This window comes from Perca fluviatilis, chromosome 16 (genome assembly GCF_010015445.1).
Source record: "Perca fluviatilis chromosome 16, GENO_Pfluv_1.0, whole genome shotgun sequence".
NCBI lineage: Eukaryota > Metazoa > Chordata > Actinopteri > Perciformes > Percidae > Perca > Perca fluviatilis.
This window is the reverse complement of record NC_053127.1, coordinates 24,356,205-24,379,847: the sequence shown is the minus strand read 5'-3', so window position 1 is coordinate 24,379,847 and position 23,643 is coordinate 24,356,205. Positions and strand designations below refer to the sequence as shown.

The window sequence follows — 23,643 nt, the reverse complement described above, 5'->3', positions numbered from 1 at the left end:
TGCCGTGTGTTGCAAGTAAACAAGAAGAAAAGAAAAAGAAAGCCAAAATATAGCTTTTTGTTCAGGTTTTAGTTTCAGGCCTGCATAGAACTCTGTACATATTGCATTTACAGATTGCAATGATGAAGGTTTTTATTTATTAATTGCAATAAGACAATACTTACATGGTAGTAGTGGCTATACTAGGTTCTAAGTTACTGTCCAGCAGTCGCAGCCCCCTCACTCTGACATCTCTCCATTTGTGCATGTGTGTGTATTTCAGTCCTGTGTGTAGTGTGTTCTAACAAACAATTGTAATTTCCCCCCTCGGGATCAATAAAGTATAAATTATAATTATACTGAGGTTTGGTTCCTTTCTTTCCCCATTAAAGGGTTCTTTGGGCGGGTGTTTGGACGGGTGCTGTACAGATTGTTAAACCTCCTGAGGCAAATTTATGATTTATGATCTTGGGCTATATGAATACAACTGAATTGAAAAAATATGCATCCTTAATGAGGTATGATCCTTTATTTCATTTTTACATGCCCACAGCGATGTGGGCTAATTGGTGTGGCCAGAGCACGAAACAGGCAGGCAATGCTAGGCTCATAAATGATTTGTACTGTGAGAACTGGAGAACTATTTGCACAATAAAGAATGTGTATATAATGTACTGTATATGCAGCAAAACTACAATGAAGATCACAAAGTGAGTTGACTAGTTTTGATACTCACTCCCATTCCCTGCAGGTGGATGGACAGGTGCCCCCAAAGTCGGAAAGGTTGTCCATACTCACTCCTCTTCCCAACCAGGTCTTTCCTGAAGTCCCATCCGTGCTGACCTCGACTGAACACTCTTTTGGAAAGAAAACTACCGCGGACCAGTTGCCCACCACCTCCTCGAGTCCACAAAAGAAACACCAAATCCTGTGGATACAGACAAAACTGATTAGAGCATCCTGTAAGTGGCCATTTTGTTGAGGATGAAAATTGTGTAACGTAAGAAAGTATTTTCTTTGGGACCTGCATTAAGGAAAAAACAGAAAGATCCACCCATTCATCCTTAAAACGATATCCGTCCTTTTTTTACTATGAGGACTTAATGTGTTTTGCTGAATAACCATTCATAATACAATGTAAAGTGCATGAGTAATATTCAAGTACTACATGGGTACAGTTCTTCATCACTAAAAAAGTGTTTTTGCACAGTAGGAGCTCCCCTGACCTAGAAAAATGTCTGAGGCAGAAACCTTTTTGATAACCCAGCATAAACAAGAGAGAGAGTGTAACAGCCACCTCCTTCACATCCTCTGTATAACATGGAGTGGACACCTCTATTATAAACCAAACTAAGAACTCACACACTGGAGCCTAGGTCAGCTGCAATGAAACAACATAGTTATCTTGAAATATTTGAAATTATATATCAATTATAGCCAGGTTGTTATTACAGTTGGTGGGCAATGGGAATTCAGTGATGTACACAAGAAGCCTCAGGGGAAACTACCATTATTGCATTTTCCATACTTTCAAATCAAAATGAGATCCATTGTCAGAGGAGGAATACTTAGTTAAGATTGATGTGGTGCAGCCATGAATAATTAACTACTCAAAACACGTCTTTGTGCAAAGAAAAAATGAATCGTGCACTTTAGAGTGCAGTCTTATGCCCTTTTGTAATGAAAAAAAAAAAAAAAAAAAAAGTACTAAAATGGAGGTGTTATCTGAGGTTTCAATATTCTTCTCTACTCCCATAGCATGTATGAACATACAACTGTATGCAACAAATGTAAATATGTGAATGTGAGCGGGAATGGCTGTCTGTCTCTATATGTGACGGCACTGTGATCCCCCCCCCACCCACAACCCTCAAACGGATAAGCAGGTATAGCTAATGGATGGATGTGCAGACTTATTGAAGAAAAAGATACATTTCATGTGAAAAAGCAGGACTCAAACAGTCAGCCAGCTGATTTTAGAACCTCATTGGTCGGTTTACTACTGGGAAAGTGATGGAAATCTCACGTTTTACAATATGTGACTTGTAAGCCCTGGTCCTGCTGTTCACAGTTTTGTTATGTGCATAGAGTATGTTCCTTGTAGCATGACTGTTTTCGGAATTGCTTCCTTTTTTCACATCAGAAACCCTCTACTTCCCACGCTAAATGTAAGTGCTTCACAATACAATCCTTCCAGGATCCTGTTCAGCAGGCACATTTAATTATTTTTGCTACAATTTCTTTTTGGTTGCTTCATTTCTCTGTAATTTGAGCGTATATGTTAATTCTGATGTTCTCTGTTACACACCAGAATCAAAGAGGGCAGATACAGCTACAAATCAAAAGTAGACGTTCCCGAGGTTTTCAGCGTGCAAGCAGAAAGCATGGATTTCTTCAATAGATTCTCTTCATATACAGCTAACAGCAAAATGGAATTTACTTTTAACTGACAGTATTTAGTTCCAATGCAGGAAGTGGCGTGGCTGGGCATACAAAGTATCTGGCTTAAAACACAGGAGGCCCAGTTTCCCATCCCATCTCCTACTTCAAGTCAGCAATCTTGAACCATGGACACAGTCTTTACCTAAACATTTTCAAGTGTTTTATATTGTCTAATCTTAACCATACTTTAATTGTTCTGTAGTTGTCCCCACACCTTCAGTCTTAGCTAGTTAGACTTGCACAATTGCAACAACCAATTCAATTGAAACACATCTTTCCATTAGAGTCTTAATTAATGTAAACAAACCAACATCTCCTCCTTTCCTCCCATGTCCACACAAACACACACAAACGCACACAAACCCATTAGAAAAGAAAGCAGGAAAAGCAGCAGGGAGAAACTTTGCACTCATGGATGTTAGACTGCCGGCGACTGAACTTCTAAATGGTTACAGACAATTCAAGATATTATTTAATTGGGCCATTAAGATTTTACTGTTTCCCAAATTGATCATGACATTCTTTTTAAGATCAGCAAGAAAAAAACATTTGCTATTGCTGGGGGAAACACTAATGCTTAATCAGAGACATAACTTCTGCATTTACTGCAGTGCTGTCCTCATCTATTGCCAAATTACTGTTTACACAGATTATTAGTGTTACAGCTCGAGACTGAAACCTCCAGTAGTTTCTCAAATGTTGATACAGTAACAAAATGTAAAACTGTTGCCTGAGGTGCATGTTTACTAAATAAGAAAAGCCAAATATTCTATATAAGCAATATAAAACAAATTATTCAATACTGATAATTCAATTCAAACTACTGTGAAAATGTCTATTTAGAAAAAGAAAATGCCATTTTGGGTGCATCAAGAATCACCGTATGCAGCTTCAATGTTTACGTCTTCACTCTGCAAAGCTGTGTAAAACAAAACCTGACATACCAACCTGCATTCTCTTAATGTATTGAGGTTAAACCACACCTTGCAAAGTTACAAACAGCTAAAAAACAACAACAGAGTCTTGTTACACTTGTGCCCTGGGGTATTTAAAGACTTTAACAAGCAACCTGAACTCATGACAGAAGTCTGTACACTGAAATTCAAGTCCATGAATAAACTCCGTAAGTAAACAGGCTATAAAAGAGATGGAGACTATTACTCTGGCAATAAATACTTTATTATTGCACATAACCTACCAAAGAGGAAACCCAATGTAATGTAAGAATAACAGTGTTTGTCTTGAGAGTGTAGGTTTCATTGGTTTCATTTTAAAGTTTAATGCAGGAAAAACCCCTGCTGCCACAACTGCACCTCACAGCTCACCCTAAATCTTGTTGTGGGACATAATGCCGTCCCTTTGTTTATTTAATTTAACTGTACACACTAGGTTTCCTGAGACAAACAGCACTAGCACACTGCAGATTTTAAAGGTTACTTCCAGTATTTTCAATGTTGCCACCTCCAGACACCAGACAGCTTAAGCTTGCTGCTGAAGATGAAATCCCCTAGTGCACTTTCAATTTTAGTTTCATGCATATACTGGTGCTGGTCTTTGAGCATGAAAATTAAATCCTGTCACGTTATCTGTCAGATCCTCATGTACAGATTATCATCACTTGTGTGTGGCTCTTAATTAATGTTAGAATATTCCCCCTCGAGCACACAGGTTGTTTTTTGATACCATCTGTAACTTTAATGCCGGTAATAATAATGGCTCGTAGAACTGAAAGATCTTGACAGCATATTTTTCCCTAGAGCTGGCAAAGATAAAATTCCTGTTTGACAAGAGTAATTGGGGTGTGGCTGGCAAGCCTGTCAGCTTCGGCATGTATGGATGGCAGCTGCAACGATTTTCTGCCACATGTGATTTAGTATAGATTTTCCCATAGTGATAGCATGCACATACTTTCATTTGATGCACAGCCTCTCCATACTGAGCATTATATTCAGATCTGACACACGGTATCACACAGACAGCTTAGCCCATTGCACTGAAGCAGATAAGAGCAAAACCCAGACTTTTATCTAATAATGCTAGCTGAGATAGATGATGTTTACTGGGTAATTCATACAACAGTGCCGTTTATCTTTAATCTAATGTAAGACCAAAAAAACCTACTCTGTCCATTTGTATCTTCCGGACAAGCACTGTGTAATGCCGATAGTTTATTCTACAACTCACAAATTAGAATTAAGACTTGCATAATTACATTGCATCTAGTAAGACCCTCTTAATATCTCTGGGATAGGCCATCATAGGCAATGTAGCAAATCCAGGAGCAGGACTGGATTTCTTAATCAATGAGATGAATCAACTTGATTTGTTTGGTGTTTAATCAGCTGAATCTGCTGAGAACAGAAACCTTATCACAATAAATCATAATATATATACCCATAGAGAATCCATATCAATCTCATCCATTGGCAACAATTTCCAATTTCTTGATGTGTAAAATTTTAAATGCCACAGGCCTTTTTGATTATCAAGTGATAGCAAAACTGATCTAGATCGATAGATCGATAGATCGATAGATCGATAGATCGATAGATAGATCATTAACCACACGACCAATGCCGGTGGAATTTGTTTGCGGTACAGTATGTTATTTTCTGCGGCACAAATATATAAATGGACACATCAGACAATGAGGGTAATGAATGCCAGTGGTATGTGAGGAGGGGGCTACAGAGAGGAGTTTAGAGTCCTGATGGCTAAGGTAAAAATAAAAAAGCTGTTTGTGAAGTGTTTAGTCTTTAGTCTAGAGGACCCTTTCACAGGGTTTATCATGCTAATGTTTAACCTTCTCTCACACACAAACACACACACACAAGAAAATGAATCAGGTAATCGACTGCTTGTGAGAAAAGGCTATCTGCCAGCTTTCTGAGCCGACAACATTGCTCAAAAATACTGTGGTATTCCAGCTGGAGAGCTCACAGAGTTATGCTGCTCTTGTGCTGATAGATTACTTTAAGCTATTGCTAATCCTCCCGCAGACTCTGGGGTAGTGACTGCTACTGTCTGCTTGTGTAAAAGTTTAATTGCCTGACCGCCTCAACCAGCATCTGGTTTTGAGCCGTCAGGTAAACTTTAACTGGGCCTGGACAAGCGTAGTTTCAGTCAAACTCAAAATGTTTGGTTTGACATGTATCTAGGTCTGCGTTACTATCTCACATTGCATATAAGCTGAAATCATATTCATTACAAATTACCCTTAATTAATTTGCTTAATTTCCCCATGATATGGTTATTATGGTTAAATATGAAAATACAGGTACAAACTTGATAACCTCACCAATGTCAAACATAAGTGATCACAAATGTATCAGCTGGTCATTAGCTTGTATAAATATCTTCATATGCAGTGGTGTGAAGATAAATACAAATATACAATTTAAAAATAAAAAATAAAAGGTTTAAAACATTTCTAATAACATGTAAGGACATATTGATCAGTTTTTAAGTTTTCTGGTATTATGTTATAAGAAATCAGGAAATTATTCTATTGGTTACACACCTACACATGAAAAACAGTGTGAAGGCCAATGAGTCCACTCCATGACCCCTATTCTTCCAGTATATACATGGTAAATAAGTAGCCTAATTCTGCCACACTTCATCCCAGGGTCAAACAGAAGAAATCTCTTTCTATGAAAAACAAACAAACATTTCAACTGCAAATGAGAAGCCCCAAATGCCTCGTTAAGAAGAAAACTGGGTTAGTCAGAGAAATGTGAACTCCAGTAGACTTAAAGCTGCCAGGTTGGGTAACATCAGCCTGACCTAAGCCTTCTGAGAAATTATTTAAGGATTTATTTTCCTTTGACATTTAACATTTTGCTATTTGACGTCTTAGAGCAGACAATGACGAAAATCCCTTTAGCGTTGACCATGAATGTCATCAGTAGTAGTACAACAACGGGGGGAAAAATAGGTTATTCCAACCTTGTAACCAGGGCAGATGGCTGTGATCTGTAAACATGAAAGCAGAATTCAAGTGCGCTGGGTATATAACGTTGCTAATATAGCCTAATGTAATATTTCATCAAATATATCTTCGGCCTTAGCACTCTGTGTCTCGTAGAACATCTTGAACATCTTGAGCAGCTGACATGGGCTAATCATGCTGCCGACCACCTCTCCTTTCATTTGGAAAGAGGTCACTCGTGAACTTTGATGTTACAAACACTGTACTTGGCTGGCAGCAATATGAAAACATTTTGCGCTCGTGAGGCGAAACTGTAAGCTTTAATTAAATCTCACGTACCTTGAAAACGGGTCTCCAGCCTATATAAAAATCCACACATAACTTTAATCCATGTCGTCATTTTTTTTTTTTTTTTTTAACTAAAGCATAGCGAGCTTGAGCGCAACTACCAGCGCCTGACTGACCAGGAGACAGCGCTGAAAGCGTTAAATTGCATAACAGCGCCTAAGTTAATAACGTGCTGTTATTAATCGCCGTCTGTTGCTTTGGCTGTCCTAATATATCAACACGCGAGCAAATTTCCCAAGTGTGGTGTTTGCTAGTTGCGGGCTGTGCTCGTCTATTTTCCAGGCACTGTACTCCACATCCTCCGCTGGCAGTGGCTTGTAAACAGGACCAGAGAAAGTAGGTCAGCTGGTAGCTCAATACTCGGCTAACGACGACGGCATTAGCAACACAACCGAAAGAAACCTAGTGACCAGGAGGAGGGTGCTGTTTGTAATCTTTAACACGTGCTAAATGCATAACAGCATCCCACTAAACGTCATTTTGAGTACTCTAAGGGAGCATTATCCAGCCTAATATATGTATGTGCAACTTCGGGTGTGTGAGTGGTACGGTCTGAAGTGTCTAGCGTAGCCTAATACCTTAGCCATGGAAGCATGACAAGTAGCCTTTACATACCTTTATAATCTATTAGGCTAGGCCCACATTTATTCAGCACAGCCCGGTGTAAACTAAACTCGTAAAAGTAAGGGACTGACATGATGAGAAATGTACATGAGTTGACCTGTCAGATACTGTCAGACTACAGTATGAAGGCCAATCACATATAGGCGGAATGGTATCCTCCCTGCCTGCAAAACAGAGCAGATTAACCTGTCTGAGGCTGGTTGTACGTTTATAAACCATTTATTTCAATCTGGGAAAAGAAAAAAAACTAGGTGAGCGTTTAAGACAGCCTGTTTACTTTTCAAGACTATATCATTCATTTTGATATAATAAGAAGGAGGTGCAACTTTAGACTCCAAACAACCCTATCAGTATTTTAATGTCCTAATCAATCAATAAATTAGTCATGGATCCGCAGTTAATTGTTCAGTCTCCACAGAGTCTACAGAGTAGGTTGTAGACAAATTCTGAATTGGATTAACACCAATTGTCTTTTGAGTAACTAAAGCCGGCCCCGGCCGTCATTTGGCTGTGATAACTGATTTTCAATAGGTAGACGTTAATTACTAGGCTATTTTTTTATGACAGACCAGAATGTGATCCTGTGTTTTTGCTTGTAAAAGAACAAAATCTGAACAGAAGCAATTGCAATCTTGTCAAAGTCTATTGTGCTTCTTAGCAAAACAGAAGAGCATTTTCACACTAGCTGACACTGGTAGGTCATTTTAAAGCTGTGTACTTTCTTTCGCCATTTTCTTTTTTTTAGTAAAATAGTTTACAGTAGAACAATACTAAGAGTCTATAGCCATACTAGCAGCTTTGTCATTCATAGAACCACACCCCTAGCATCTCTAAGCGCTCTGAGTGTGGGGGGTGACATGCAACAAGGGTCCAGAGTCTGATTCAAACGGAGAACATCACTGTTCATGCTATAACTCTTAAGACACTGTTCCGCCAGGACCCCACCTGCTAAGCAGTTTGTACATCTTGATAATAACACTAAAGGATTTTCCCCTCTGGCCTGTATTGACTTAGTTATGTCTGACAAACTTCTGATAAGAAAAGGTGTACTTCTGTCAGGATCTTTGATATTTAGATAAAACCTTAACACGACATAAGACATTATTGAACTTCTACTTTGATGCAGACATCTGTGATATAATCTCACATCTTCCATAACTTTTGAATCTGGATGTTTAGGTTGCATAGAAAAGTTTCCCTAATAATAGATTGTCTTAAGATAGACAGACATTTTCAGTGTTACAGCAGCAAAGGGGATGGTGCAATAGCAAGAAGCATCAGTAAAAAAATGATAAAGTGTGATAAGGGCCAATCGTCACGTGAGTGAAGAGTACAGATAATGGAGCTTCAGTGTTGGTCCTGTGAGTACAAGCTGGCTCTTTGAACATGTTCATCAAATCATTTTAAAGATTGAAATATTAAGGATCCCCTTCAAGCACATGCACTCAAATATCAATAATAATAAGATGTAATTATGAAAAGGCTGCCTTTCTCCCTTTTCACTAGGCCCTGTTCCCAAAATGAATACTGTTTGGTGTCTGCTTAATTCTTAATTTCATTAAGAATTCACTGGAATGTTGTAGGTTATTATTTAAGTTTGCTACTTTATTATTTGACATAGCCCTGTTCGGCAGGTTTTATGGGTTCATAGCGTTTTGCTATGGTTCTGCCTGTGATGTGGGGGGGGGGGGGGGGGGGTTAGCTCAGCTGCCCACCAGCTTAATCAGAGAGAGTGGATGCAGGTTTGCCTCATTAGGTCTTTTCTGAAGGGAGGGGCTGGGCAATCCTAAGGGGAAGAACAATAGGAAAGATAGTTCTGCAATAAAAAAAAACCTATGGTCACCTGTGTATGTGGTATGGTCCAATTGGGGGGGGGGGGGGCTGAGTTAAAAGGGCTTTCACTGCCCGATGTGAGTCGCGCATGCTCAGATTTAAATGGTTTACGGCATAACAGGTCATACTGAAATTTGTGATATCCATAAAATAATAAACTTTTCTCTTTACATACAATAACAGAAAATGGAAATAATTTCAAAAACGTTTTAGCTATCTATGATTGTTTGATTGCTAACGTTAGCTCAAAACGCCATTCAAGTGACAGCCTTTGTTGTGTTTGATTGCTAACTTGTAGCCAGCAGTGAACGAACTTCGTTATAGGTCAATTTTTACTGTTTTTACATTACAGAAGTCTCTCGTTAGCATCTTGTAGGCTACTTGTCGCAAAGTGACGCATGCACGACTCACATCTGCACTCGTCTCGGGCAGTGACAGGGAGAAGAAAGAAGGGTTGGCAGCTTGCTGTGAGGTGGCCGTTAATATTAAATACTGTGTGCACAGTTTAATGTGATGTGGTACCAGTATGATGCCATTTTAACCAGCTTGTGAGACACTGAGCCACAGAATCACAGTCTAGCATCAGCATCACATGACAGTCAGTCACAATCAGTCTACAGAGTTCGAGGCCTTTCTTGCCAACAGTCTATGACACCTAACTTATGAAGTGCACTTAGTAATGCACTTATATATAGTTATATATATTATATATACTTAGTATATATAATAGTATATATGGAAGTCAAGTACGGTGGCTGCTTAACAAATATATGCTTCTCATATTGAAGTAAAAGTAGACAATTATTTATATTGGAGTTTATGAACAAAATAACAGTAAATCCCATAGGATAGATAAATTATTATTCCACTGCGATGTATGTGTTGAAACTTCCTAGCATATTACAGTTTAGCCAGCAGCGAGGCCACCAGGCAACACTGAGGCCCCCCACTACATTGGCCACATTCAATTACCAACGCAGGCCCTTTCTGTGTGGAGCTCCCACTGTGTGATCACACTGGTTGTCCCAGTTTCTCTCATGTGTGAAAGACATGAAAGTCAGGTGGACGGCAAAGGAAAGGAGTTGTCAAAAAAATCAAACATCAATTATATGGTAGTGGTGACTCAACCCAAAGCCACTATACAAAATACGCTGTCAGCCAGTGTAAGCCAAGACCTGAAATAAAAATATTCCATTCAATCATCGGCAGTGGTGTTGCTGTCCTAGTGAATACACAACGGGTATGAAGTTACTCCACATGCATGTGTTACTATTAACACTTTATATTCTCAGCAAGCAACCCAGGGGTTCCAGCAAAACAACACATAGTCATGTCCTTGGTTGTGGCCTCATTTGAATGCCATGCTTGCAGAGTTAAATGCTTATTATAAGTAATAAAGATTTTTCTTTACATACTTTGAAACTTACAAGCAAATTTGTTTTTGTTTCATAACATTAACCCATGTTTGCAGAGTTGACTGTTAATAATTAATTACATCTAAATACATGTTTGAATTTTAATGCACCCTTATGGTTTCTTATTATTCTAAGAAAATTCTACTACACTGCAGTACATTGCCTTGCGTTTTTGATAATAAGAAGAAGAACAAAATCACTAAGAAGTCGCTTTCATTAATGTCTCCTATAATTCTATTCTGACATAAAATGCTGATTTTAAAGTGTGTATAGTTTCATCTAATAAATAAAAACTTAAATACTTATAAAAAATATTACCATCATAACATATATAACATCAAATGTAAGGATGCATGAAGTAAAAAAACAGATAGCTTTTAGACCACAGAGAGACATGGTGGCTCCATTGGGTGATGAGAGGTTGACTGTCTAAAAGGTCTGACCTTCAACACCCAGAAATCATGCAACATGATGTCAATAAACTGGACACAGCACACTTGTATTTACCAACCTGTCTAGTCTGCGATTGCTTTACACCAAACCATACTAAAAGGGACGAAAAAGGCAAAACATGCTCAACATGCTTCATTTTAGGATTCCTTCCCAACAGTAGTAGTTATTGTAACACATTTGCATAATGTCTCTTAATAATTTTTGCATTCCCATATTCTTTTTCCTGAAAGCTCCAACAATGCATACATGACACTTGGCCTGCCATAAATAAGATTAGTGTTCTTCAATGATATCTCAAGCTCTAACATGGACATTTTACAGTACAAAGACTTCCTACAGTGACTCCATAAAGAAGTGTCTACACCTGACAAACATTTTCCTTTGGGCCAATATAATAGAGCAAATTTAAAGTGAAATGTCACAACAACTAGCCTGTACTGGATGGATTCCATGAAATTGAGTACAGACATTCGTGTCCCTTTAAGGAAAAATTGTAACAGTTAGTGAAATGTGCCAAAATGACTTTTCGTCTAGTGCCATCATCAGGTTAAAACATAATTTGTCAAATAGTTTCATCGTGACCAACTATATGATATATAAATTAAATGACATTCCCATCAGCCTCAGGCGTAATTTGTGTTTAAGGCTATTTAGCAAATATTAGCACACTAACACACTAAGCTAAGATAGTAACCATTGTGAACATTACACCTATTAAAAGGTGCAGTAGGTAAGCCTTATAAAAATAACTTTCTGTATAAATGCTGAAACTGACCTATGTTCGAGTAGAAAATACATGAAGCAGGTAATTAAAAAAACAACAAATCTGGCTCCTCTGGCACCACCTACAGCCCGTAGTGTGATTTGCAAAAATCCACAGCTCCCTGTTCAGATGCACCAATCAGTTCCAGGGTGGGGTGTCTAACTGTGTGTCAATCACTGCTCATGCACACGCATTCATTCTCCCTTGTGGAGGGAGGGGCTTAGGAGAACGTTTTGGGCTTTAGCAGAAAGGGGGGGAGGGACTGAGAAGTTGTCCATGTTCAAATTTTTTGGCTAAGTCCTGGATCTTCACAATCCTACCTACGGCACCTTTAAAGCTGCTGTAGGTAAGATTGTGAAGAGCCAGGACTTTGCTAACAAACATCGACAACTTCTCAGTCCCTCCCCCCTTTCTGCTGCAGCCCAAACCGTCTCCTAAGCCCCTCCCACACAAGGGAGTTTGACAGAACTAACGGCATGTCAGACAGACAACATGTTCAATAACTAAACACTAACACAATGTTAACTTTACTCACCAACAGTAAAACGATGCTAACTAGCAGGCTAGCGTTGGCCATTTCAGCATCATATCTGACCGACCACTGTGCAAACGTTACTATCATCCTCACCAACGTAGCTTTGTGGACTTTTGACTACCTGTCGAGAAGAAATGTGGCTACATCTGCATCTTTTATTCAGATCTTTAAAATCCCAGAGCTCACGCCACCTCTGAAAAGCCACTCCAATATTCACCGGAGTTTTGGGAAACCTTTCTGCAGCTCGTGCACGGGGAAGAGGGAGGGGAGAACGCTCTTATATGCGTGTGCGTGCATGAGCAGTGATTGACAGGCAGATAGACCCCCCCTGTGGCCCTGATTGGAGAAAATCAACCGGGAGCGGTGGAATTTTGCCAATCGCAGTACAGGCTGTAGGTGGTGCCAGAGGAGCTGGATTTTTTTTATATTACAGAATTCATGTAGTTCTACTGGAACATAGCGGCAGTTTCAGCAAATGTGACAGAAAGTTAGTTTTATAAGACTTGCCTACTGCATCTTTAAACACGAGCATGTTAGCATGTGATATTTAGCTCAAAGCAAAGTGCAGCCTCACATACATGGCTGTAGACTCTTCGTCTAGTTACATAAATATCTCACCTAATGAATATGTGGTACCTCTAAAGTGATGTCTAATAATAACTTAAAAGGTGTAATGGCATAGTAATGCAGGAACAGCTGCCACTTGTTATGTAACATGACAAAGTCAACTAATCAAGGCTGTTTTAAATTAAATGATGTTCAAAAAACATCTAAATATCTGTGTCATCTACTCGTTCATATAGCTTACACACTGTATGCACAAAACTATAAGATAAGAGAAGTAAACAATGCCAGAGTGATGATATAGAATCATTCAAACTAAATTGTTGCTATGCCAGCAACCAACAAGTGTAAGACATCTAAGATTCATAAAGATCTCCCACATCTTACTGCATTATTCACCATCCGCCTACATAGAGATTAGTTCTGCTCTTTTACAGTATGTAGGTCATGCTATTGGATGATGAGATGACATTTAGTGCTCATAAGCAGGCTTCACTATATAATACATGTTCAGCGTTGGGTGCTTTACATCCTACACCTTTGTCCAGACTGCTTGCCTTTACATCAGTGATTTAAATAATTACTTAGACGTTGCCTCGAGCTGCATCTGTAATACTGCTATTGATGATGTCATGGTGGCCCTCTGCTGAAGCACTGACTGTCATTAATTAGACTGTGGCACTGCTGTTCGCTCTGTGTTCCCATGGTAACAATGTGTTATGTCCATCAAGCCACTGGTTTCCGTTTTCTTCAGGTCCAGGAGATTTTTCATGCACACCTCAGAAGCCCATTTGTTAATCTAATTAATATAAATAAAGTGGCAGGCAACCTTTCTCACTGTAAGCTTTTGTTTCTCATTATAACACATTGTGCACTGCAGTGATACATTACTGGGCTAAAAATGGGCTACAGAGATATTATTATTATTATTATTATTATTATTATTAGTAGTAGTAGTAGTAGTAGTAGTAGTAGTAGTAGTATAATAATAATAATTTCTCTATTTGCAGTATATAAGGAATGTATCCTATGATGATTTACTCTGATTTACTCTATGAGGATTTACTGCTGAAGCTTTGAAGTATTATTTCCGTTTTTTTATATATAATTGCATTTTATATAAATAATGTCTCTAATGACATTAATAAAACAAGAAATCCTAAGGACATGAAATGCAGCAGGGAGGTCTGAAAATATGACGAGGTAAAAGAAGAATAACTGTAATTCACAGTATAAAATGTCATGGTTAGATGAGGTAAGATATAACTAAATCCTTATTTTACATAACTGGCAATAAGTACACAATAAAAACTTAAACTGAAAGACATTTCTAATGAATGCTTCACACTCCTGAGCTTTGTCAGAAAGATAAGAGCATCACATCAGCAGAAGATGTTTTCTTGCAGCAACTGAAGAAAATCACCATATACTGGAAATGGTGTCTCATTGCTACATAACCAGTCTTCAGTCCATTCTCACAGGTCCGTGTTGGCTGGTTTGATGGTACGCAATGTTCAGGTCAGGGACATTTTTGACATTCAGTGGAGATGGAGCAGCACTGACAACTTCAGACGTCATCCAACAGCAGAGGAGGGAAATTGAGAATTATCACAAAAGGGACTATTTGCGACATTCTCGACCAAACCAGCATTTTCTTCCATTGAGTACCACATTGAAAAAAGGCACCAGCCAGTAAAGATAAAAATCACCATGCCCCTCCTCAGCAGCGCTTTCCCATGAGTGCTGTATGTCTCAACCACACAGCAGCTTCACACTAATCCTCCCCTGGGCAGCAGCTGAACCCTTAGCACTCACTGAGCTTTACCCGCTGGACAATTCTGTCACAGTGCAGTACCAACCCAGCCTCACCTGCTGTGCACTAAGGAAAAAGCACATGCCCTTTCCCCATGCTGCAACTGCACATAAGCAAACGACCATGATGTGCTTGTATTTTTATTTTTTTTGTACTGAAATTCTTAGTCAAGTAATCAATTGGTCTATCAAAAATGACTTTTTGAATATTCTGTTAATCATGAGTACATTTGCAAGCAAAAAAAACTACTGACAACATTTGCTAGATATAATTATACAGTATTTTTCAATTTCACTTTGGTAATCTGAAGACATCATTTCTGGGCTCTGATTAAAATGCGATGGCATAAATAATTTACTAATAATTTAGTCTACATTAAACATGAAGACTACATTAGTATACTGTGTTAATAAATAATAACTAATAACACATTAGTTATTCCAATAATTTTTAGTGTGCAGTGATCCTGTTCAATCTAACTGTACATTTTATGTAGGTTTCTTTCACTTATTCTGTGTTTTCTTTTCGTGCTTGTACAACATTTGTCAATGATTTTGGGGATACTTTACCCAAAAGTGCCTTGTAATTACACATCCCCACACAGCACAGCCTCAGTGTGGGTGGCCGCAACTTTTCAGTGTGAACCTTTAAAACAAACATCCTTTCACCAGTAGGGCTGGGTGATATGGAGAAAATCAAATATCACTATTTTTGACCAAATACCTCGATGTATCGATACCCAACGATATTGTAGTGTTGACTATTGGTGCTTTCACAAAATATTTACACAATGAGATTTTTGATAAATAATCATCAGTAATGTAGATATAATGACTAAGTGTATAAAGGCAAATAATAGAACAGTTACAACAGCCTGGCAAGTTCAGAAATTGACATCACTTTACTGTAATGCAGCCTTTAAAACCAAGAAAAGACACCACTTATGCCATATTACGATAACCAAAATCTAAGACGATATCTAGTCTCATATCACGATATTGATATATTGCCCAGCTCTATTCACCAGGTATCTACTCTCAAAAACGTCCTCATAAATTATATTCTTTCAAGAATTCGAAATGAATCACCAAATTATTCCAGGCCTGATACTGTATGCTGCTGCTCAGGGAAAAAAAGATGCAATTACCAGAGGCAGTGTGTGAGCTAATATGTGGGTCACAATTCTAGGACACGGGTGGAAAGGGCAATGCAGCTCTTTCTTTGTAACACCGTCTGAAGTTGAGATCGTAGGTTACATCTTTGATTAAATTCCTGGCTGGGGAAGTGGGCTGATTTTTTTACAGTGCCCTCAAAGAAACTTTTTGAGCCGATAACAAGAATATTATCATTGTAATGAATTCACAAGTGAGTGTTTGTAGAACACCAGCCACTCTCTTATGCACAGACTCTTTTTCTGTGAACTCAAGTAGCCTTTCGCAAGCAGTCCATGGAAAAAATGACCTTATGTCTCCATTTCTATCGCTATTTCCTTTACTTGTTATGAAATGCTGCCGTCCATATTTCCAAAGCTTCCTCCTGAAAGCACACAAATCTCTCTCATTACGTTCAGGTTTCTTTTTAAAGAGGAAAGCAGCTTGTAAAGAAAATAGCAGAATACTGAATTGCACTATCCATCCACAGAAACCAAAAAATACAGGACTGTAGATATTTTTCAATCCCAAAGTTGAAACAAATTTTCCATAAGTTGATTAACATTTTAGGTGAACTACAAGACATAATATCAGCTGTAGATTGCCTCTTTTTCCACCTGAGGGCCTGTCAACTGAAAAAATGAGTTGACATATAATCAGAATATTTGCCTGACTAAGAAAGTGGGTGAATAACATCTACATTTCTAATGATGAATGCCAGATAATTAGTTATCTGGATAAAAAAAAAAAAAAAAATCACATTAATTAATTAACGCATTCGCTGAGTGTTGACCCACTGGGTTTATGCTTCATGCCTGATTAAAGTACGGTGAAATACAGCTTATTTGGATGCTTAAAAAGACAATCTCTGTGAGAGCACACATTATTCAGGATAACCGCTCATAACAGGGAAGCAGATTGATGCAGTGAGTGTAGAAATCCTTTTTCACTGTGATAATGACTCATGATTCATTCCCCCTGCTTAGGGGTCCTTGAGCAAACCCTTAAAATCACTTCCATCTCTGTTAGAGACCCTGTCCTCTGTGGATGGAGGTACAGAATCTCCCTACAGATTTCCAAGCGCATCACACTTTCTTGTGTTCTTATGAGATACATATCATATCAACTAAATAATAACACTGCAGTAGATGAGACTTGAGCATCCAGGTTGTAGTATAGTGTGTTTTAGCTAAATGTAACTCATTCTATTGATGTTTTCTGGACCCAACCTGAATATAAAAGCATCACGATGGTTGTGTGAGCTCTGACACTCCAGCTCAGTATCACAAGCCATGATTAGGTTTTGCCTCTTGCCATCACATTGAGATGACCACCATAAAAAAAGGAATGAGCAACCCAGTCTGGGAGTGCTCGTTTCAATTGAGCATCAGAGCTGACGTGCTCGTTTATGGTCTTAGGCTGTGTTGTGTATTTTACTCTACAAAAACAAACTGCATTGTACCGTAATGCCCATGCAGCCAACACCCTGAGCTAAAGATCTGAATCACATGTAGGTCACACACAGGGGCTGGGCCCCATATTGTGAAACCCTTCTTTCTTTCTTTTTTCCTTCATCTGAAATACAAAGTGTAGCCACACCCGATTCTTAAAAGGGACCTTTTGTCGTAAAAGACAGATAAAAGCTCAAGTCATGTGAATCAGCTATATAAAATAGACAAGGGTCTCCAAAAAAATAAAAAATAAATAAAAGACTGTGCAGGAGACAGTGTAGCACTCAACCAGTGGCTGAATTAAATTCACCTGATAATTAATAAACCTCATTTGAAGTGAATTCCAGGTCACCGGTGTATGTTGCCTAAAGATCTTAGTGTACTACTGCAGCGTCTTTACAAAGGTTTCACACATTACGTTGAGATGTTTGTCTCGCCCATTCGTTTCATGCCACGAATATAAAGAGAAGAAGCAAATTCACATAATGTGATAAGTCTTAGAGCCCGAAGAAGGGAACTTTTTTTTTTTTAAAGCCGCTAAATGTCTTAATCATGCCCCGGTGGATCTGAGCCTGAAGCTACTGAGGACAATGACTGTGTGCTTTGGAGCAAGAGATCAGCGACAGCAGCAAGGACGATGACGTCTGTAGCAGTTATATAACTGGAGCTGAACATTTTGTCTGTCATAGTAACAAGGTTAAAGAGGGTGGCATGAATACCAGTCATAGTCTCAAGAGTCATGTGCAACATAGTTTTACTTTACTGAGTTCAAAAGGAATGTCCATGTTTGATGTTAATAATCAGCATGTCTGTCTCTTTAGGCACATCACTTCCCTCAGAGCTTCTAGTTCAAGGCACCCTAAAAAACTTTTCAAAAAATGTACAACAGGAGGCATGTATAACAAGAGCTTAGGCAAGTGAAGTAGGAGGTTATTGGCTTTGTCAATTGCACAGGTTTGACTCCTCAACGCGGATTAACTTTTCTTACTCAGAGTGCGGCGTGTCCTTTGTTGAGTTTTAACTATACAGATGGATATAAAACTAAATATTAACAGAAACTTCATCAGAAACCTTTTTTTCTTACATTTTTTGGTTTTGTTTGTAAACCAGATCATCTACAAAACACAAACTGATTAGTACTAAAAAACTACTTAAAGTCCCCCTCCACTATTGTTACTTCATTTGGATGTTTGATCTTCACTGTGCAGAATGATGTGTGCACAGTTTGACACTTAGAAGGCTGTTTTCATATTCATCACTTTCTGAGTTTAAGACATTTACGGATTGGAAGCCAATCATGGTCCAGTATTCAACTTCAAACTTGAAGCTTCAGTGAGTGCACATACAATATAGAAGACATCTTGTGTCCAGCGGTTACATTTTTTTAATTAAAAAAATATTTGATTATTTATCAATTGTGGATTTTTCGATAGTTGCATAGTTTAGCAACAATAACAATAATAAATGATCATTTTGGCCAGGTGTCCGTGCTTACGCAAGGTAACGTAACCCCATTTGTACAGGTCCTATCCCCTGACCAATCGGTTATCCTAACCTTAACTACTCGAGGTCAAATGCCAAATCCCAACCAAGTTGCTTCATAGGGCAGGTCTTGAAGTGGCCATAGTGGGATTCGTAAATTTGCGGCCTGAGCAACAAAAAAAAAGTGCTGGAGAGCCCCAACATGTAAACACATTGCGTTGCAGCGCGGCTCAATCAGTTGCGGCTCGGCTGCGGCTCATCAAGAGAGGAAGCATGTTCCCTATTTCATCATTTGCAAGTAGGATAGACAGCAATGAGTTTTTGATGACGGATGATCAGTTTATGGCAAGAAACCTGTAGCCAGTGAACTGCAACCAATGCCTTGTAGGAATTCAGCAAGTCCCCGCCCCCTCCGCTGTACTGCGCATGTGTGGGGACACGCCCAGAGATATCCCGATTTATAGATGAAACTATTTCACTGCTGCTCTGATGCCTCTGGTGTTTAGGTCAGGTATTTCATGTATATGGAATGACTTTGGAACTAACCTGGATAAATAAAAGCTTAACATTGGTTTCACATTGAGCTTTATGAAAGACAGTTATTATAAAAAAAAATAAAAATAAAAAGCAAAACACTGTGATAAAATCAAGTTTGTTTTTTCCCTCCAAGGGAAACTACTGTTACAGCCAAGTGTAAAAATCAACAACACACCTATATATATATATATATATAATTTATCAGTTAATTAATTTATCATGTCTCTTTAGTTTCAGCAATAGCATTGCATTTTTATTTCTAAAAAGAGAAAAACAATGGTGTCAATATGAGTCAGTAAAATGTATACATAAATACAATGCAAATACTAAAAATAGGATGCTCACACACAAAAGGGATAAAACCACTGATGTTTAAGGTTAACAGGGCTTAGTAATTAGCAACATGTGACATTAGTCAGCCGGTTGTCAGATTGCACTCCATTTCATGTGTTTTTAGATGAATCAACATGGGTTTAACATTCAACATTCCCGCGCCACTCTGTTTTTTTTTTAAAGAGACAGAGGATAGGAATTATCTCTTTGCTGTTGCACAGACCTACACCATTTGTGCATGCCCAGTCACACTAAGCGGCTCTAACAATATTACGACTAGTGTTCAGTTTAAGCTTGCAGGACATGGCCCAGTAACCTACTTTCCCCACAACACGCTCTGTAAGATCAGAGACAAGGCTGTTTGTCATCAGTTAACTAACCTTCACCACTGCATAGTTTCAGCAAAGAGATGTAAAACACAGCATTGCTGACGCAAAAACAGAAGCATAATTATGTCTCACAAAAGGGTAAATGTCCATTAGGCCTCTTGCTCAGTTTACTCTTAAAGGTGAAATCCAATGCTGTAAACGGATATTCTTTGCATGGTAACAGGCAGAAGAAGAGCAGATACAAATATAGGGAGCAGGGACATGAAGAATAATGGCACAAAAACGAAGGGAAAGAGGAATAAAAATTGTCAGTTTGTTATACAGTGAGTATGGGGCAAACTAATTATGAAAAGGATGAAAATGTTAAGTCACAGTAATGGGGTAATAGGTAGTAATTGTATCAATCATAGTTATAAAAAGGTTTCTTTTTTATCGCATATTGTGAGAAAGCTTCTCAAAAATATGACATACTCAAACATATTTATGAAACTGAATCTCATAATTATAATAATGAATAGCATTGCCTGCTGCAAAAACATCAAACTATTTTATTGAACAATGTTTAGATCTTGCCAATAAAACATTAAGTCTTTATATCTACCTAACCGTCAGGAATTGCTGAGCGGCACCAGGACAGTGCTTTGGGTTCCTTCCTCGGTGTACATCCCATCACATTACAGTCCATGTATCAGGTGAACAGCACTATAAACTGAATAACCCTACAACCTGATACCCTCAAACTATTTTTCTGAGTATTTAGGTGAACGTAAAACTCAAACACCCACAGTGACTGCACAGGCCAACATACTGACAGTGAGCCACTGACACAGCTGATGTGTGATCACTCTGCTTAACAAATATAACAATTATGATGTGACAACAGATGACACAAGTATGACCAATTAAGATATTCTGGACTGGACTGAATTTGTGGTTTTTAATAAACTGGTTGTTGCATCTTTTCAGTATGTTTAGGCCTATATGGGATAAAGACAATTTATCTGAAAATGCTAAACGAGTAAATGTGGATTGGTAAAAGATTGATAATGTCTCCAGTTCCTTAATTTGTACCCCATACTTATGAGAATTGTATTATTTTCACAAGGTGAGTGAGTGAGTGAGTGAGTGAGTGAGTGAGTGAGTGAGTGAGTGAGACAGCTGTCAGCAGAAGGCAGCCATAGTACAGAAAGGATAGGGATTGTAATTGACTCCTGACCTCCTGTTTTCCATAAGGGGCGACCTTTTGCCATAATGTAATACACCAATTAATCTAGTCCACAATGTAAATTCAGGTTGTTGGATTCAGTGACGGAACTAAAACTTAGCTGACGGGATAGATAGCATGAGTCATGAGGCTGGCGCAAATGCTTAGCAGCATGATGTAAAAAAGGAGCATATGGTGTAGTGAACACCCTAGTTCATTCAGTCCTGGAACAGCCCTGTCCTGTCCCACTCAGCTGTCAGCACACATACTCATCACTATTCATGTCTGCTGGGCCAAGCTCAGCACTGACGCAGGAAGCCTCAATGGGAGTATACGTGGATGAAGACACGGAACAATCATTTGGACCCTGACATAATTTGCACAATGGCTACTTTCATTTATAGCCAGGACATTTTTTGTATCAGGTCTCTCAAAAGTGACTGATCGACTTGGCATCATTCAGAGGAGCGAGACATGAGCCTTGCATTATCAAACTCCTGTGAATTTGGTGTCTTTCCCAATCACATAATCTAGCATTCATTCTAGTCTAAGTAGCCTATGTGTCTCTTAATACACAATTACAACCTCTACCCTTTTAAATGTATGTCATTGTGTCATTTAGGCTAAGATTTCATTCTCCTCAAATCATACAATGTGTTATAATTCTTCAGATGTAATAATGTTTGCCCAAAACCAACAGCTGGTGTCCAGGTAACGTTAGCTATGTCAACACATACAAAACTTAATTAGTTAGACAGCACTTCATTAATAGGATCCCCTCACACAATGTTAGTACCACAGTCATGTAAATAGATAAAACATGAAAAAGCCCTCACTGCCTCCATAGCCTACTTTAGCTAGTGTTAAACAAGACTTTTTAGGAAAAAAAAAAGTTTTACATATTGTAAAGCCAAATAAGTAAAGACTTGAGGAAAGAGAAACCTATGAGCCTGGTTTACTTTCATACAAGATTTTCTAATTTTCCAACCGTTAATGTATAGCTAACGTTAAACTAGATTTGTAACAACCGTGACGTGACAAGTAACGAAAAGGACACTGTGGACAGAACCGTCAGCACGTAACGTTACAAACACAAAGCTGGTAATGTACCTTATTCTGTGCGATAACAAGGGTCAGACGAATCCAAACGGAAGCATGTGGGGAAAGGGGCTTTAGCCTAACCGACCAAAAGCCAAAAAGTTGTCCAGAGAGAAAACTGCACCGGCGGCGATGTATTGAGGACACAGCCTGCTGTTTAGGGAAAGATCCTCCTGATCCAGCCCACACACCTTACACTTTAAATATTCCCATTCAACAGAGCGCTGATTAAAACATGTCCTGTTTTAGATGAAGACGAAGATGAAGGCTGAAAGAAGAGTTTTTCTGCAGCCAGAGTTCGTTCGTCCACACTTAAGAGTCCCGCCCCCTGGACTAACGAGTGAGCGCGCACAGGCGTGTGTTTAACGTGTGGTTGGGCTTTAAAGATACCCTTTAAATTAATAGATAGTACATGACGATGATTGAATGCACTCCAAAGATCGGTTTTAAAAAGCATGCATTTTAAAAAGCACTGAATATAGGCTACCGGTGTTCCATATATGTACAGTACACCGTACACTGCTGTGATTGGTGTGAGTCATGCCTTTTGCTCTCTGAGTCATACTTAGAAAAGCTATTATATAGGCCTAGCTAATCATCACATGTTGGTCTACATGGGCTTGGGCTGATCAGATCAATTCTGAAAATGTAAAGACAAATCAACAGATGCTGTAGCGCCCCCCTTTTGTCAATACATGTAATTCAGTGATTGAGGTTTTCAGATCCTCACCTTGTTATACCATGCTCCATACATTACACGTAAAACGTCCTGCATTATTTAAGTAAAACTTTTATTAGCACAATGTACTTAAAGTAGGCCTACTTATGCAGAAAAATGTTGTAGCGTTGTAACTGGTTGAGGTGGAGGTAGTTTTTATATTGTGTAGTTTATTAATCTATAATATGCCTTATATGTTATAAATGCATGTGTTTTGTTGATACAAATTTTACAATTTGACATACATATAGCCTAGTCTGAAATGTAGAGTAGAATGTATAAAGTAGCATATAACAGTAATATTCAAGCAACTTACCTCAAAACTGTACTAAAGTGCAGTGCATGATTAAGCTGGCCTACTTGGTTACTTTCCATCACTGGAGCGATTTAAAAAAAAGAGTCAGCATTCAGCAATGAGCTGCCTAATTCCATTAACTTTAGTCATATCTTGAGCCAGACCTGAAAGAGCAGAACCCACTCAAATGCCAAATGATTTAACCACCAAATGAAAAAGCCCACATCTCGCTGGGTGAACACAATAATTTAGAAAAGAACAAGCAACCAGTTACCAGTCCAAATCAAATGTTCCACCCACCCTTAATATACACCTTTATAGCATGGCTCAAGCTGGAAGAGTGAT

At 38.6% G+C, this 23,643-nt stretch overlaps 1 protein-coding gene across 4 annotated transcripts in view; it reads right to left on the bottom strand.

Annotated features, from left to right (window-relative positions):
- The window catches only part of npas2 (neuronal PAS domain protein 2), a 38,154-nt gene extending 15,553 nt beyond the window's left edge, over positions 1-22,601 (bottom strand). For 2 of the 4 annotated variants that reach the window (XM_039777106.1, XM_039777108.1), the window contains exons 1-2: positions 6,692-7,093; positions 716-907 (exon numbers count right to left, since the gene is read on the bottom strand). In XM_039777106.1, the coding sequence (XP_039633040.1) occupies positions 716-771 (56 nt within the window). In that variant the 5' untranslated portion in view covers positions 772-907; positions 6,692-7,093. Of the gene's footprint in view, positions 1-715; positions 908-6,691; positions 7,094-22,297 lie in introns of those variants that run through there. The other 2 variants (XM_039777107.1, XM_039777109.1) reach the window with 2 other exon arrangements.
- Positions 22,602-23,643: the final 1,042 nt, after the last annotated feature.